Source organism: Clytia hemisphaerica, unplaced genomic scaffold (assembly GCF_902728285.1).
Source record: "Clytia hemisphaerica strain Z4C2 unplaced genomic scaffold, Clytia hemisphaerica genome assembly, whole genome shotgun sequence".
In the NCBI taxonomy this organism is placed as follows: Eukaryota; Metazoa; Cnidaria; class Hydrozoa; order Leptothecata; family Clytiidae; genus Clytia; species Clytia hemisphaerica.
Genome location: NW_027103300.1, coordinates 604185 through 619843, shown reverse-complemented (window position 1 = coordinate 619843; position 15659 = coordinate 604185). Strand labels below are relative to the sequence as shown.

Here is a 15659-nt window from a genome sequence, read left to right as displayed (position 1 = left end):
TTGCTAAACTCGATCCAGTCCTTTTTTTACACTTTTTTATCGTATTTAGGTGCGAAACAAAGACTGGGACGGTTTTAGGGTGGTAAAACGGACAAAAAATGCATGTGCGGTAATTGGCGGCTACGGTCGAAAAGGTGTATTAGTGAAAATGGTAGCGTAGGCTATGGGTAATCATCAAACAAAATAATTGCATCATTTAATAACACGTGTTTATACGTGCTATTAAAGTGGGCTAACAAATGCTTGAAATATCTCTAGAATTCGAAGAATGAAAACTACAAAGGGATATTCGGTTAATATAATCATAATAGTCAAGAGAAATGAGGGTTAGATGTGAAAACCAAAACAATTTAGCGCAAGAGACAGATTAGCAGAGGTTTTATAAGCGACAGGAAATTAAGGCATTGTGTCATACAGCATAAAAATCTGTGTTAAAACTCCCCCCGTTTTTCATTGTGATTTTTGTCTTTGTAAGAACAAAACAAAATTTAAGTTGTTGGAGGGTATACCCCGGCATACGTACCTGCCTAAAGCAAGACTTGCATACTATTTTCGAAGGGTAAGACTCTTTTAGATGGTTATAGCATATATGAAAAGAAAAATGGAAACACATGCAATATATTAGCTTAGCTGTGTTTTTAGAGGTTTTTAAAGTATTCTTTGGCCAGAAGTGAGTTCTTATGAAATAAAGATCTCAAGGAATGCATTAAAAACTGACCAATATTTTGAATTCGCTTGTTACTTCATGCTTAAAGATACGTCAAACAAGGCGGTGATTCTACTCATTCAACATTTGACTATGGTCACTTTCCCTTTGCTGGTTAGCTTTAAAAAATCGTTTAGAATGTGAAACCATGATCTATTTGATTTTGAACGCATGGTAGTGAGCGATTTAATGTTGAAATATGGTGCGATATATATAATTTTATGGCAGGAGTATCCATAATTTTCTGAAGGATGGGTGTTAAAATTATTTGATTTACATATGGAAAAAAATGAGGATTTTTCAAACCGTAATAGTAATTGCTGTCAAAAAGGTTTAAATTTCAAGGAGTGGATGATGTTTTTGCTTTTTGGTTAAGTTTAAAATGATTGGTGCAAGGACAAAATCAATGCTCAACGTGGACGTTAACATTTGATGGAATGTATCAGAGTTGTACAAAAATCGGTCTAATATCGACATCCCCATCTAATTCCGTCACCCTGTAAGTTGGAGTCAAAGGAAAGTGAGAATAGTTGATTGAAAAATGATTTTTCCTCTATAAGCAAAGAAATATAGCTCTAGTTTAGACGGCCCACTTTTTGCCCTGCCTATTCTAATTGTGGCTCATATATGCTACAACCATCAAACCAAAAACTCTAACAGTTAGAATAGGCAGGGCAGAAAGTCGGCCATCTAAACTAGAGCATAGTTTCAATCAGCGATTCCGGTCTTCTTATTATTCCTATCTCCAAAGACTTAGATGTAGGGTCTTGAATTAAGACTAATTTACGGTATACCAGCTGAGATGTTAGTGAGTAAAAGGTACTCCTACACTGCGACTCGTATACTCACTTTTCCAGAAAAACCATGCTAGGCCTAGGTGGTGTACCATTCTAACCTATATTCATGATATGCACCATGCAATGTCTTCCACGGACCCGACAGCTGATTGGTTGAAAGTGACGTATTGGCTGATTTTACATCATTTACAACCAATCAGCTATTGGGTCCCTGATGTAATGTCAGAAGACATTGCAATGGTACATATCATGAATAGATTTATTGACTTAAAATGTTAGAAATACAACGAGCATGTTTTGTTTTGGGTAAGAAGACAAGTTCAACCTGCTGAGTTTGTTGTTTTGAATTTCAGAGTTATTTTGAACATTTTAAACTGATCGGATCGGATCAGATTTGCGTTTTAGGATTTAAAAATTCCATATTTAGTAAGTTTATAGGTCCATCTTAATTATTCTTTAGGTCAACTTCATCGACTTTTGACGTTTTAAATATCATGAGATATTAAGGGAATCTGATTTGATCTGCTCAACATTGCTGACTTCCATGGTGATGGAAGGATTTCAAATATTTTAGGATTGTTTAAATTTTTAGGAAAAACATTTCTTTTTTCCACCTTTCATGGTCATTAATAAATTATTATCCATGTTAAAACGATAATAGTTTTTGAGTCAGGATTTTCATAGATCCCTTCTTTATAGCAAAAAAAATATCGAGTTTTTTCTCACGGTTATCAATGTCAAAGATAGTAGATCTGTTTTTTCGCCAATGACGGATTCAATCTGTTTAAATGTAGTTGACAAGTGGTCGAGGAAAGGAAAAACATTGTTGAATCATACTTTTTTGAAAATTAGAAAAAATTGTCACATTCTCTTATCATACACCCCTAACAGTACAAAATTAAGATTAACACAAAGCCTAGCTACTATTCCAGTGGAAAACTGAGGATCTTGACTTCCAAAGAATTTTAGAGATACACCCAGGATTTCTACAGTCATTGGGGGTGAAAAACGGACTAAATCACGACGAGGACTGGCGATTGAAATTCTTTTGTTTTTGTCAAAAAATTCTGTGGGGATAGGGGAAATAGCATAACATTTTGCAGTGAGGATTGGTTTATTTGATTATATTCAGTGGGGAAAAAAATAGGAAGGTAATTTTCCACCGGGGACAATATTTTGGCCAATTCTTCCAGTGGGAAGGGCCACAGTGGGTCTGTGAGAAGGGGATGTACCGAATAAGAAACTTCTTTTTCAATTATTTCCAAAATATTCTCTAAAACAAAAAAAAGAACCCATATTTTAAGACCGACGAAGACCGAGCACTATTAAAGCCCAAACACTTGAACGTCACACCCCTGTGCATGCTCTCCTTTCTCAAAATGAACCGGAATACAAAATCGGCTGAATTTATGACATCATAGATATTATAGAAGATAGTATGGGGGTGCGTCATAAGTCACTTATCATGCACGTCCATCCCTTGCAAAACAATTTTCATTGAATTGAAATGTTTTCAATGTTTTCAGTTTTAAAACATGATATGCAACAGAATAGATTATCATACCAGTGTGAATTCGAAATGAGATGTTCGAGTCAAAATGAAAGGAATGTTTTCAAGGGGTCATTGGTAGGAAATACGTATAAAGATACGATTTCGGATTTAAATTCAAAGTAACCTGACTGTTCAAAGGTATGTTGAAGCTCTCTAATTCGATTTTCAAGGGGAATTGGATTTTCATCGAATAAAGAAGCGTATCGAATTGTAGATCGTCGTTTACGAACGTCAAGTTAGAGAGCGTCATTTGTAATTTGAGTCTTTATTCAAAGTAGCCTGGTCTTTTTAGCATGTTAGTCTTTAAAGGGTAAGTTATTAGAAGTTTGAGAATGGCTATGGTACTTACAGAACCATTCTAAAACGCAGATTGATCCATAAATTTAATTTGAGGAGATTATGGAGGGTAGATCGATTTTGTTTTTGGGTCAAGTTGAACATTTACAAGAATTTTTGTCATTGGATTGGTCGTTAACTATTCAAACAAAAACTTTTATTATATTTTTCTAAAGAACGCGTCATCTCTATTGTTTTGAATAACCAATTATGTGAGCATCTTGTAAAAACTTCAATACAACTGTTTGGAAGCAACGTTAGAGTCGGTATGCCGATGCATTTGAATTTTTTATGCATAAATTACCTTGACCAAATATCTGAAACATGCTACACTGATTCTCTAAGAAATTTACCATAAATATACTAACTACACTCGAAGGTAAGCATCATGATTTTTTAAATAGAACTTAAAAGTCATGACTTAGCTTTTGAATGATGCGTAAAGCAACGATCTACGTAAAACATCTATTTTTTATTTCCTTTTTTACTTGATAAGTAATCCTTTGGCAGCTATCGCTTACTTGTTTGCTTGTCAATAATTATAAATGGTGCCATTTGCTAATAGTCGCATGTGCATATGGGAGAAGACTAACATTAGACTTTAAGTTGGTCAAATGGTTTTTTTGACAAATTTGAAATAACGGTGTACTGTACAACAATTCTGGGATGATTTTGTGATTAGTACAGCAATGCCCTCGCAGATTCTGTTAAGTTTGTTTGCGACTGCAGCCGGAAGCGACATGAAAGCTTCTCTTTTCAATAGCTAATTTACAGAAGGCTGTAAAGGTGCAAAATTCAGCGTATATCGGGCCGAAATAACCAAAAAGACAGATATGCAGTGTTACAATGGATTAAAAGGTGGAGAAAATTTGGTGTCAAGTTTATTTATAGTACTTAATGATATCCTAATTATTTGAGGGGCATCTAATCCCTTTGAAAACGTTTAGCGCATATCATATCCTGTCTCCTGATAAAGAACTAACTTCTCTTTCGTACAGACTGAGGAGATAAAGATATGATGGATTTCAGGCTAGACGGAAGCAAAGGTGATTAGCCTGAGCGAACGTGTCTACTTTAAACGAAATGGCGTGGATAAACATAAACTAAATACTTAGCCTTTCACAAGTTAAGATTTTTCAAAATGTGAAAATACGCTGGTAGCGGGATAATATAGCGGCTAACCATTGCTATACAGAAAAAGTACAGACAGTTAAAAATGTGAGTTGGCTATAGATTATATATGCGACATTCAAAGTAGTTTGATGATGGATGAGCTAAGCAGTCTCAGTTAAATCATGCCTTTTCTTTATAAGAATTTATGAGGTTTTGCAATTAACGTTGATCTACGCTAATTAATTATAAAGATTCACATAATAAACTAATTCTAACTTCTTGAAGCAAGCTTCAAATTCATATCGATTTTATTACACTAAAAAGTTCTTTAGTTTTCACTTATACTTTTAATCCGCACCTTTAGAAACATGACGGAATTTCTTACGTTTAATAGGTATTATTACTTGTGATGAAATTTTGCCAAGTTATTTCACATTTCTGACTGCAACATAATTCTTTAATTTGTCTAGCTTGAAAATCGTCACGCGTCGTTCTGTCTGTCTGCGAAGAATAAAGACCACAGGCCGAGCCAAGGGTAAACCACTCACAAAAAGTTATACATGAATTTTGTTTTTGAGTGATTTACCGTTCGGCAAAGTCAGGATACGCTGAGAAGATGGTCGTTTTGAGATTTACTTTAACAGGATGAAATTCGAGGAAATTTTCTAAGTTTTCTGGATTTAATATCGTGGTAATGATCTTTTAAATTTACTTTTTCAACCGCAATTTCAACCGTTTTCAAGAGACATGGACCTCACCCTAAGTTAGAATGTAATGCAAATATTTCAGGGACTGGCAAATCTTAGTTTCTAGCATATTTTTAGATGATGCATTTCTGCTGCATTTTAATTTACAATTTTGTGATTAAAAGAGATCGAAATAATATTGTTTAGGTCTGGTTTTGGCAAGGTATAATATCATTAGGAAGTCAAGGCCATTTCCTGTGTCTCGTGGACACAAGCCTCATTTTAAACTTATTATCAATTTGAACATTCCAATCCATACCTAATGAATTCAAAATTGGTTTGTGGGTTTATTGAGCCTAGTTATCAAGTCATGACTATAACGAGCTTAAATTGTTTTTAATTTGTAATAAGGTCTCAAACGAAAACATGTATGAATAATGAGGGATTTGGGGTTAAACAATCTTGTTACCTTATTTAAAAAAATGCTTTCATTTTCTGTATGATGTAATACCATTGTAGGGAGGAATTTCATAAATTTAAAAACAACAATTTGAACTGTAATGGAAAATATGATTGAATGATGAACTTAACGAGCTTAAGAGGAATTTTTGTTTACGTATATCATAACAAGCTTTGGGGAGGGAGGGAGGGGTTGCTTGTGCCTATAAGTTGAGTCTCCTATATATATAGGTTCTGAAGCCACTTATTCCCTACATAAGTTACGCGGCCCGAGTGTGTTGTTTTCATTCGTAAAAGCAATATTTTGAAGTAACATTTACCGCCAGAATTTGAAAAAATGTAAAAGCGCGGTTCTCAGTAATCCCAACCTAACCATCACGCAACGTTACTAGAAAGAGAAAGTGCAGAAAACCAAAAACTATTTTTTGCAAGACTTTAATACTTGCGCAAAGCATGTAAGCATTGATGGTATTTTAATCAGTCATTTAAAACAAATTCCTAGAATATTTATCATACTTTTGGCATTAGTTGTTGGCGTTAATTCAATTACAACTAGCAAGTCTTCCAGTCTTTTGCAACAAATTTTTTTATTGAAAAAACTACCGACTAGAATACCATCTTTATTGTACGGAAAACTCTTTTGGTGGGTTAGGTGGGATTGGGGGATGGTCAGGGGATGGGCAAGAACTTTGGGAAAGAGGAATACCTAAGCAGATTTACGATGCGATCTTCAGGGTCTTAAAAATCATAAAGTATGAAACAAAATCTTAAACAAAATTTTTGATCGGAGTTTTTTGAAAGTGGTCACCTCTCGGGTCCCCTTTGTTGGTGAAAAAAAATTATTTAAACAATAAATTTCATTGAATTATCTCATTATAAATTTACCCACGTCGATTAGTGTTACCATTATGGTACCCCGGATGGCAGATAAATCTTGGTGTCCAGGGTATATAAACGTCAGTGGTTTTTCACCGTCTACTTATCATGAAAATTATTCTAAAACACCCGATATCTTAGGAAAATGGACAAAAATACTCAGCAAATGTTGAAAATAAGAACATGTTAAGAACAATTTTAGGCTTAAAACTCAAAATATTAAGAACATCCGAAAGCTTCAAAAAATTTTACATGTTCTTATAAGAAGCGTGTAACTTTTGAAAGATTCAAAAATGAGATGAAATACATCTCTACCTCTGCCTCGATCGAATCAGAATATGAGAAGGAAATAGAAATGTTGGTTTATCGCTTTATCGTGAGATTGTTTATTGATTTTTAGTTCCACTTGTTTTTGAAAAATACATTCAAGGGGAAAACCCTCAAGTCTGTTTGCACTTTGCGGTTTTCAAGTCTACAAAATATCAGGAACAACAAGAAATATTCTAAGTGAGATTGACAAGATGATTGTTCGCTTGTATCCATCTATCTAACTTTTCAAAGTATAATGATGTCTATGAATATACTTTAATCTGGTTAATTTTTGCGAAATTTGACTTCGCGTTTTCGCGAATATTTGACTTCACGTGAGATCCCTGGCTCGCGAAATTTCAAGATCAGAGTTTCACCTTAAAATTGTTAGTAAATTTGCTATTTATGAAAAAAAATTACAATTTCAACTCCATTTTCAATTCATTTTTGACTGATTCGCGAAATTAAATCCTCACGAAATTAAATCTAGCGAAATATTCGCGAAAATAGCACCAGAAAATTTTCCAGTTTCTTATTTGTGGAGAACGCTTATACCTACTGACCCAGCTAGCACACAACGTTGTTTCAACGTTCAACTAACGTTATTTGGACGTTGTGAATATTAGATGAACATTGAAACAACGTTGTGTGTCAGCTGGGGAGAGCCGATTTTCTACAAATTTTTCCAATGTCTGTGTAATGCTGTGATTAAGCTGGGAAGTTCAGACCACTCAACATTTTTTTAAGTATCAACTTTCAAAGAAATACTATGATTGACTATGACGTGTCTTTTATATGCAGTTTTTCTGTGACAGAGACAGTTAGTTTTGATTTGTCTAGTTCCTGATTGACTGAAGACGACGGCTAATCAGAACGCGCCGCTTGACCCGTCTTCGATTTTGCAGGTAAAAATTGCGGGTCAAATAATTTCAGTCACTCCGCTGTTCTCAAAAGGATAGGGATGTATAAACCCGCTAGTTACAACGTTGAGGTGAAATTCTAACCCACTAAAAATATGTGAGACCGACTAAATTTTTGAAAATGGAATGACTTCATTTTGAATAATTTTTGCGTTTAAAAGGTTAAAGAAATTCTAAAGAAAATCATAAAACTTTTTTTAAGCCCATGTAAACTTTAAGACACTAGTTTCAGCTGATATTTGTTTTCGTGACCTTTTAAAATTCATGAAAATGTATTTTTATCATCTACGTATTTTCATTCGCATAAAGCTGTCAAAAATTCTTGAGTACATCGATATGTATGAATAAAATGTTGTACGAGATGAGAAATACAGATCGATGGTGACAAATAATACACTACAAGAAGGGAACCTTACTTTGAAACATCTTAAGGTATGACTTTTTTGATTTCCCATAAAACATCCCTGTGTCACAGACCCAGCCCAACTGGAAAATTTGGCTAAAAATTCGTCCCAGTGGGAAAATACCTTGGAATTTCAGCTCCACTGCGAAATTGACTTTGATTTCATCCCTAATCGAAATTCAAAGTTTAAAAATTGCACTCCAAAACCATCCCTGCGGGATTTTTCAACATTGGAACAATAGAATTTCTATCCCCATTGGGATTTCAAAAGGAATCTTTATCCCCACTGAGAAAAAAAGTTTCACCGGGGCTGTGATACAGGGTGTCATAAAGTTATCAAAATAAAAGTAAATTCAAATATATAAGTAACTTCAGTTGATGCTCTTCTAATTCGATTTTCAAAGGGCATTGCAATTTCATCGAATTAGAGAGCGTATGGAAAATCCTAGAACATTAAATTAGGGGGGTGTCAATTGTAGCTATTTTAAGAAATGCGGCAACTGTTCAGTTTTCAGATATCAGAGTCTTATTCCAAGATCTAGCGCAGTATTTGACATTTTCAGAATTCCTGGCTGTCTTTACAATAATCTTGCACAGTGCGGCAAAATTCAACTTTATCTTTACAAAGATGCTCAAAAAATCACTCGCGTGGCTCTAAGTCAACTAAAAAATTAAACCGATCAATCAAAAAAAACATTCTTTTGAAAAAAGTTCAATCTGACACTTTCTAAAATGTAAGGTTTTAGAAAAATTGAATTCGATCACTCAATCAACCCCCTTCAATATCTAATCCGTAGTGGCTACATAAATAAACGCAACAAACAGAACCTTCAACGTCAAAACATGCTGGCTCCAAAATATGATTCTTATTTGCTCTAAACACCGTTCAGTCTTTCGTCAGTCAGTCAAACAGCTATCTTTAAGTATAATGTTTCATTTTTTCTTGCTTAAAATATTAAGACATAGAGGTTTTATGAAGAGATTTATTCATCGATCAAAGATGTTCAGATATGTTCTTCATGTGGCATTCTGGTTGATACGTCGTTGTGCTCAGAACGCGATGGTATTGTTGAGTCTATACTCGAACTCGCAGGGGGTACCCAAATTTGTTTGAGTTCAGGAAATTTCAAGACATGGAGTAACGGTCATAAGGCATTCTCAACTGAAGGGACGAGAAAACTTGTTCGAGTTATAGAGGTACTACGGTACCTACTATACGTTATATAATTTTTTTGATGATTTTCAAAATGCATAATTTGCGCATGTGGAGTTAAAGCATTATGCTCCAAGGGCTATGCAAGATTATAGTCTAAGAATGTTGGTTCTCAGAAAAATTTGCAGTTTGCTATCGTCTGACAAATTTTTAAGAACAAATTATATAAGAACATTAGGCTTCGATGGCCAAAATATTAAGAACAAGTTAAGAACATTTTGAGGCTTTGAGAAATTTAAAAAACCTAAACTGTACAAAAATACTTACAAAATGATGAAAATAAGAACATTTAAAGAACACTTTTAGGGTTGAGACTAATACTTGATGGCTATAGTGCATGTTTAAAATATCTATCAGAATCTTGTTTATATTTTTAACTCCTGAGCAGGATGCTCTTAAAAGTCGGTAGCTTTGTAGGAAGATTTAAAGGGAACGTTCGTTACATTCTAAATTCTTGTTTTGAACAGCAGAGGGATAGAGAAAGAGAAGGATAGATGGAGACAAAACATAGGTTGTTTATTTGCATGTCAAGGTTTGAGTCTTGTTGAAACTCTATTTCCTAATCCCGTTAAACGCGAGCCATAGATAGTGTTATCAGGAGTAAAGATATTATTTAAACCCTGTTGACTGTCTATACAGTCAAATAGCCGGCCTTGTAGACCATAGAACTTTATTTCCGCCCCGTATAGAGGCGAGATATTTCATTTGTCTCCGTTTGTCTAACAAGATTGGAAAATTCGTGCTGTCTTAACTACAAAATAGTTTTCAGGCATAACATAAACGGGTTTCTTTGTATTTTGATTAACGAAAAGGACCTAAATACAGGGCCTGATACCTTTTTGTGAACAATGGACTGATTTTCTTTAAAGATTATCGTCGGCAATTAAAAGCTTATGATATTGATAGTTTCGTTTATAAAAGGGTAGATTCATTCGCTTTGTGGTTTAATGGGTCAAGGAACTGGCAACGTTAGGACATCTTAAAGAAATAGGAAGTTCACGACATGAAGCATTTCTTTCTTATCACAATTGCGGCTGTGATGGTCAGCCGGTGGTACACAGCGGCGCTCATACATCCATAGAGAGTTTATGTATTTCTACTTTTGAGGACGGTAGAGTGACTGAAGCGATTTAGAATAGTCTGCAGTTTTATGACCCACAATATTGAGGATCGCAAAATTTCTGATTTACTGTCGGCCTAAATCAATCAATCAGGATCTGGACAAATCAGAAGCTGACCGTCTCTGAAGAACAAAACACAGTTCATAAACTCGCTAAATGTTAAACGAAGGTTGCGTGAATTCTTTTGCAGTTGCAGAGGGTGGCTAGTTATAAATTATGGACACTTGACTTGACGACGTGGTCTCCGAGATAAAAAAGATCATTTTCTTGGAGGATACAAGTTTATATATGGTGTGAATGTGGACCGAAATCATCCAGAGAGATAAGAATAAATCCGTTTTTTTCTTACGTTTCTTTAAATAAATCAATGTTTGTTATTTGTGAGCTCAGTTCTTATTGTTGTTCAGCATAACATTGCCAACGGCTACAAAACGTTTTTCAACATCTTTCGTACGTTCATAACATTCTTAAAACGTCAGATGAACGTTGAAACAACGTTATGTGCCGGTCGGGTCTGCAAAGAGGAAGGATGATAGCGATTTCGTCAAGGATTTTATCGTAGCACTGGAAAAGAGGGTTTTAGAGGATATAGTGGACAATTTTTTCTTCTTTTTTGACAAAACGTGATTCTTAATTCTCTGGTTGGTTAAAAAACAGCTTAAGACTCGTCATCTGCTTTTTCTACGAGGAATATGATTGTGTTTGTAAGGTAACATCTGCATAGCTCTGGGTTACCATCATTTGGAAGATGCACATCGAATCTAGCATATGTTGACTTTCGTTAATTGGAATTCGAATGGGGATCCTTATTTGTTCGAATTATAGAGGGATTCAAATTATAGAAAGGATATTAAGAGAGTTTCTCCTTGACGGGAACTGAGAATAAGTTCGAATTATAGAAAGATTCCAATAATGGAAGTTTGAATAAGTGAGAGCCGACGTTAGGGTAATTGATACAAGTAAGCATTTGCAAAATAACTTAAGACTCAACTATATTTGTAAATGATAAAGCTGGGTAAAATCTTCCTTAGGGAGCCCTGTAGACAGGTTACATGGTATTTCTATCTGTGAGAAAATAAGGAAGGTGTCTTATCAGATATCTGGAGACGACTACAAAAAAGACCACAAATTCGATTTATAGACAATTTTGAACGTAAAAGAATCTTTGATGGAGAGTGTTGGTTTCCGTATAAGGAATATGAGAGACAGCAATTTACCCTCCATTGCAGATGCGATGGACGATAGTGCAACGTCTACATAGACTGTCCCTAAAAAATGACCAGTGATATTCTAGCGCTAAACGTGATATGGCGTCTGTATTGAATAAGGGGGCGTGAATTTTGCAAGAATTGACCTTTCGTTACAATTGAATTCCTAACGGAAAATTAACGCTCTTTCCAATACGTCAGAGGAAGGATCTAGTGTATGAAAGGCGTGTGTGGTGTGTGTTGGAAAGCTACGAGGAAGGATTTTTGTTGGCGTTTCAGGGGTTTGAAAATCAGTATTCTGAACATAGAGCATTCTAATGATTAGCTTATTTCAATTGTTTAGTTAGCCAATCACGAACGAGAGAACGTAAAAAGATAACTTTTTTGTTTGCATCCCTGACAAGGATATAATATAGCAGACAAGTTAAACGAATTTTTGTTGTATATTTGAGTACAGTATATTGGTGAAAACTAATAACATGTCGTCAACAAGCCGTAACAGAGAGTGGAGCCAGCAATTAGAGAGAAGAGAGAATGGAGACGTCGCGGCAATTGAGAAACATAATATGTTGATGAGAGAAAATGGTCTGCAAATTATTACTTTGTAAAGAGGAGGAAAAATATGTCAATGAATTATTCTCTTTCTCTTTTTTTGAGTAATAGTAAATTAGATGTTGATGATTAGTTGTAAGTTGTATTCGTAGAGGGTGGTCAGTTAGAGCAGTCAATGAATTATGACTAGAGTGATAGCACTATACATGGTGTCCCATGAAAAATTTCTCACCACAAAATGTTGAAATATTAGCGGATTTTTTTTTTGGAAACACTGTAGAGCTGAGTGAATGTTTAAGAATTCATTGAAAATTTACAAATTGAATTTTGATTTTGAAAGCTTAAAGGTTTTGTAGCCAAGATTTTTAGTTCGATGATTTTAACAGCATTGCTTTGCATCTTTTAAATGTTTTCAACGGTTTGCTTTTATTGCTGATTTACTGAAAATATGCAAAATAAGCAAGCATCGGAAAGATGAAACAGATCATGTTTAAAGCACGTAGGAAATTGCAATATCCAGGTTTAGATTGACAGCAATAAAACGCTTTCGTTTTCAATATATTTTTGGTTTCATCATCAATTCAAAAGTAAATAACTACAGTTGACGCTCTCTATTCTAATTCGACGTTTTACTATTCGATACGATCCAATTTTCGATGATATCAAGGGAGACTGCAGCTGCACCCGTGAAGGAGGTTTGGTTCAAGTGAACTAGGATAGAATTGTCTGAAGTCAATGCATTGACCCGATCACACAGATACATAAAGTTAGCCTTATTTGACCCTAATCTAGATGGCACATGACGTTGTTTAAACGTTAATCTAACGGTATATAGACGTTGTGAACATTAGATAAACGTTGTAACAACGTTTTGTGCGAGCTCGGACGAGCCCTCTGTACAGTTTTAGGTTCAATAATATTATACCTTGTCTAATGCTCTTCTATCCATCCTTTTGTGCAGGTTCTTTAGATCCGCATCGGGGGTAATAATTGATTACTAAAATTCCATGTTTACTCATTGATGTTTACCTACACAAATAACAAAAGAAAAATGACGATTTTGTAATCCCAACGAGGATTAAGAATATTTATAAGTGATCTATTTAAATAACTGTTATTAGAGAGTGAAAAACAAACCATAGGCTAAGTATAAAGCTTACAGCAAGTTAGGACATGAAATTGTACACATAAAGGTCTCATGTTTTTGTAGAAGAATTCATTGGCTAGCCTCATCTCAAGGTTAAGTGGAACGCAGTCTGCGGTCAATGCTTGAAACGTGATTAGCGAGTTTATGTTTGTGTATTTTTCTGGTTTGTCTTGATTATGATTGACTAAGGACGACGGTAAATCAGCACTTTTACCATCCTCCATTTTACGGGTCGGTGCTTTGGGTTATTTCAAATTGCATTCACTCCGCCGTACTCAAAAGTGCAAATACATAAACTCGCTATTTGGACGGACGGGGAGAAAATAAGTCTTTACGTAAAGACCAGACTAAGTTCTAAGACTAAGTTTACACCGGGAAAGGGACAGTAAGGCTTTAGGATAGAGGAGGAAATGAAAATTATGTAGGTCTATTATTCAAAACTGTTTTTAAAGATCCTCCTTAAAGAGAATTCACTAACCATTTGTCTTGTTTATTTTTACAGGGTTAGAAAAAACTAACAAATAAAAAAACAGAACGGAAAACCGCCGACCAATATAAAGAAAACAACAACAACTTCATCAAAATGAATTGTATTGGAATGACACTTAAGACTCTGGTTACTTTAATTCTGGTCAATGTCAGCTTCAGTTTCTCCTTACTTTCAATGACAGCTCGAAATATGTTTTTGAGTAATTCGAACGATAAAATGGACATAAAATTATTACCAGCCTTGTTGAAATATTTACCAAAACCAACACTCGGTGAAGAAGATTATAAAATTTTAACATTCCAACTTGGTAATTCGTTTAAACCGGAATACATGTCTATTGGTGATCCACGCCAAGCGATGGATGATGTTGGGCGGAATAACGAGGCGGATGACGCCCAAGAGGATGATATGCAGACACACCCTCAAATGAGTAACGAACTTAAAGAAATGACTCTAAAGAAAGTTTATTCTAAAATGCCAAAGTCGCATCGTAAGCGTGCCACATTGGGTAAACGTACATCACACCGTATGAAAAATTGGTTATGGAATTTATCGAAATGTCCTGTATATTACACATGGATGGACCTTGGTAAGAATATATTCCCAAGATATATAAAACGTGGTGAATGCTCTAAGAAAAAGACATGTTCTTATCCAGCTGGCATGAAATGTCAACCTAAAAGCTGGCGAGATGTTAATGTGTTAATATACGTCTGTCTAAAGGAAATTAACTCTGTAAAACTCGGATGCAAATGGCGACAAATGACTTTGAATGTGCTAACCGAATGTCAGTGTGGATGTAGTAAAAAGCAAAGATAGGTCTCCAGCGATGACACAAAGACACGCTTTTTACCATGTGCGAATGCATTAAGAGGAAGTATGAAGGCGGTGCTACACACAACCAATCGAAAGTCTTCGCGAGAATAAAGATCGATTTTACATACATCAGTCAAAAAGAGAAAAAAATCTGTCATGAATGGGAAAAGGACCTTTCAATGTAAAGTAGAAGGAGGAGGCGATTCTGTCAGATTTGTAAAATAGGTGTGACATTCTTTGGTAAATGGATTTGTATTGGGTTGGGAAACGGATATAAGAGCTTATTCGTTATTCACAACATAGTAGATACAATACTCATATCCATAAAAATGACTCCTGTGAAAGATGAACAACCTGGGCTGAAAATACGATCGAAAAGGACCGCGAATCATATTGGTAGAAGAAATTCAAAGTATTCAAAAACAGTGACATTTTAAAAACGAAAAAAAACTCTGAATACTACAACCGTACCGTATAAATTACAAGAAAAACGAGTAGGGTGAACGCCTAGAAGCTATTACGTAAATTTATAGCAAGCTGACTGAGAGGGAAGACCTTTTGGCAGACCCTGTGAGAATTTCAAATGGGCTCACTTTCTTACGACAAAACTTTCCTTGAAAAATGTATAGATAATTTATTATAAGACTCAAGAGCTTTGTACAATTTTATCCTACCCCCAAGAGCTATTTATTTAAGAAATATTTTTATATACCGTAAAGAGAACTTAATCAATATGTACAGTTTTTACTTTTAAACCATACATACGAATCTTGTTTTCACTTCTTCACTGCTAGGCCCCCAAGCGGTTTTCGTGATGACGTGATAGGGACTTTTTTGCAGCGTTATTTGTAATTTTTTTCTTCATGATTGCGTTATCAGAGGCCAAAACGTGATCGTGATTTGAACGATTTTTGAGCCGTGTACGTGATTTGGACTTTTCTAAAAGGATTTGTGA

General features: G+C 35.0%; 1 protein-coding gene across 1 annotated transcript; it reads left to right on the top strand.

Annotated features, from left to right (window-relative positions):
- The first annotated feature begins 13981 nt into the window (after positions 1–13981).
- Positions 13982–14707, top strand: LOC136811046 (noggin-1-like). Its single transcript, XM_067067650.1, has one exon. The coding sequence runs from the start codon at positions 13982–13984 to the stop codon at positions 14705–14707; it is 726 nt and encodes a 241-aa protein (XP_066923751.1).
- The last annotated feature ends 952 nt before the right edge of the window (positions 14708–15659 follow it).

What these genes read in the sequence shown, in the direction of transcription:
- LOC136811046 (XM_067067650.1), top strand. Translation starts at nt 13,982, where the DNA reads ATGAATTGTATTGGAATGACACTTAAGACTCTGGTTACTTTAATTCTG.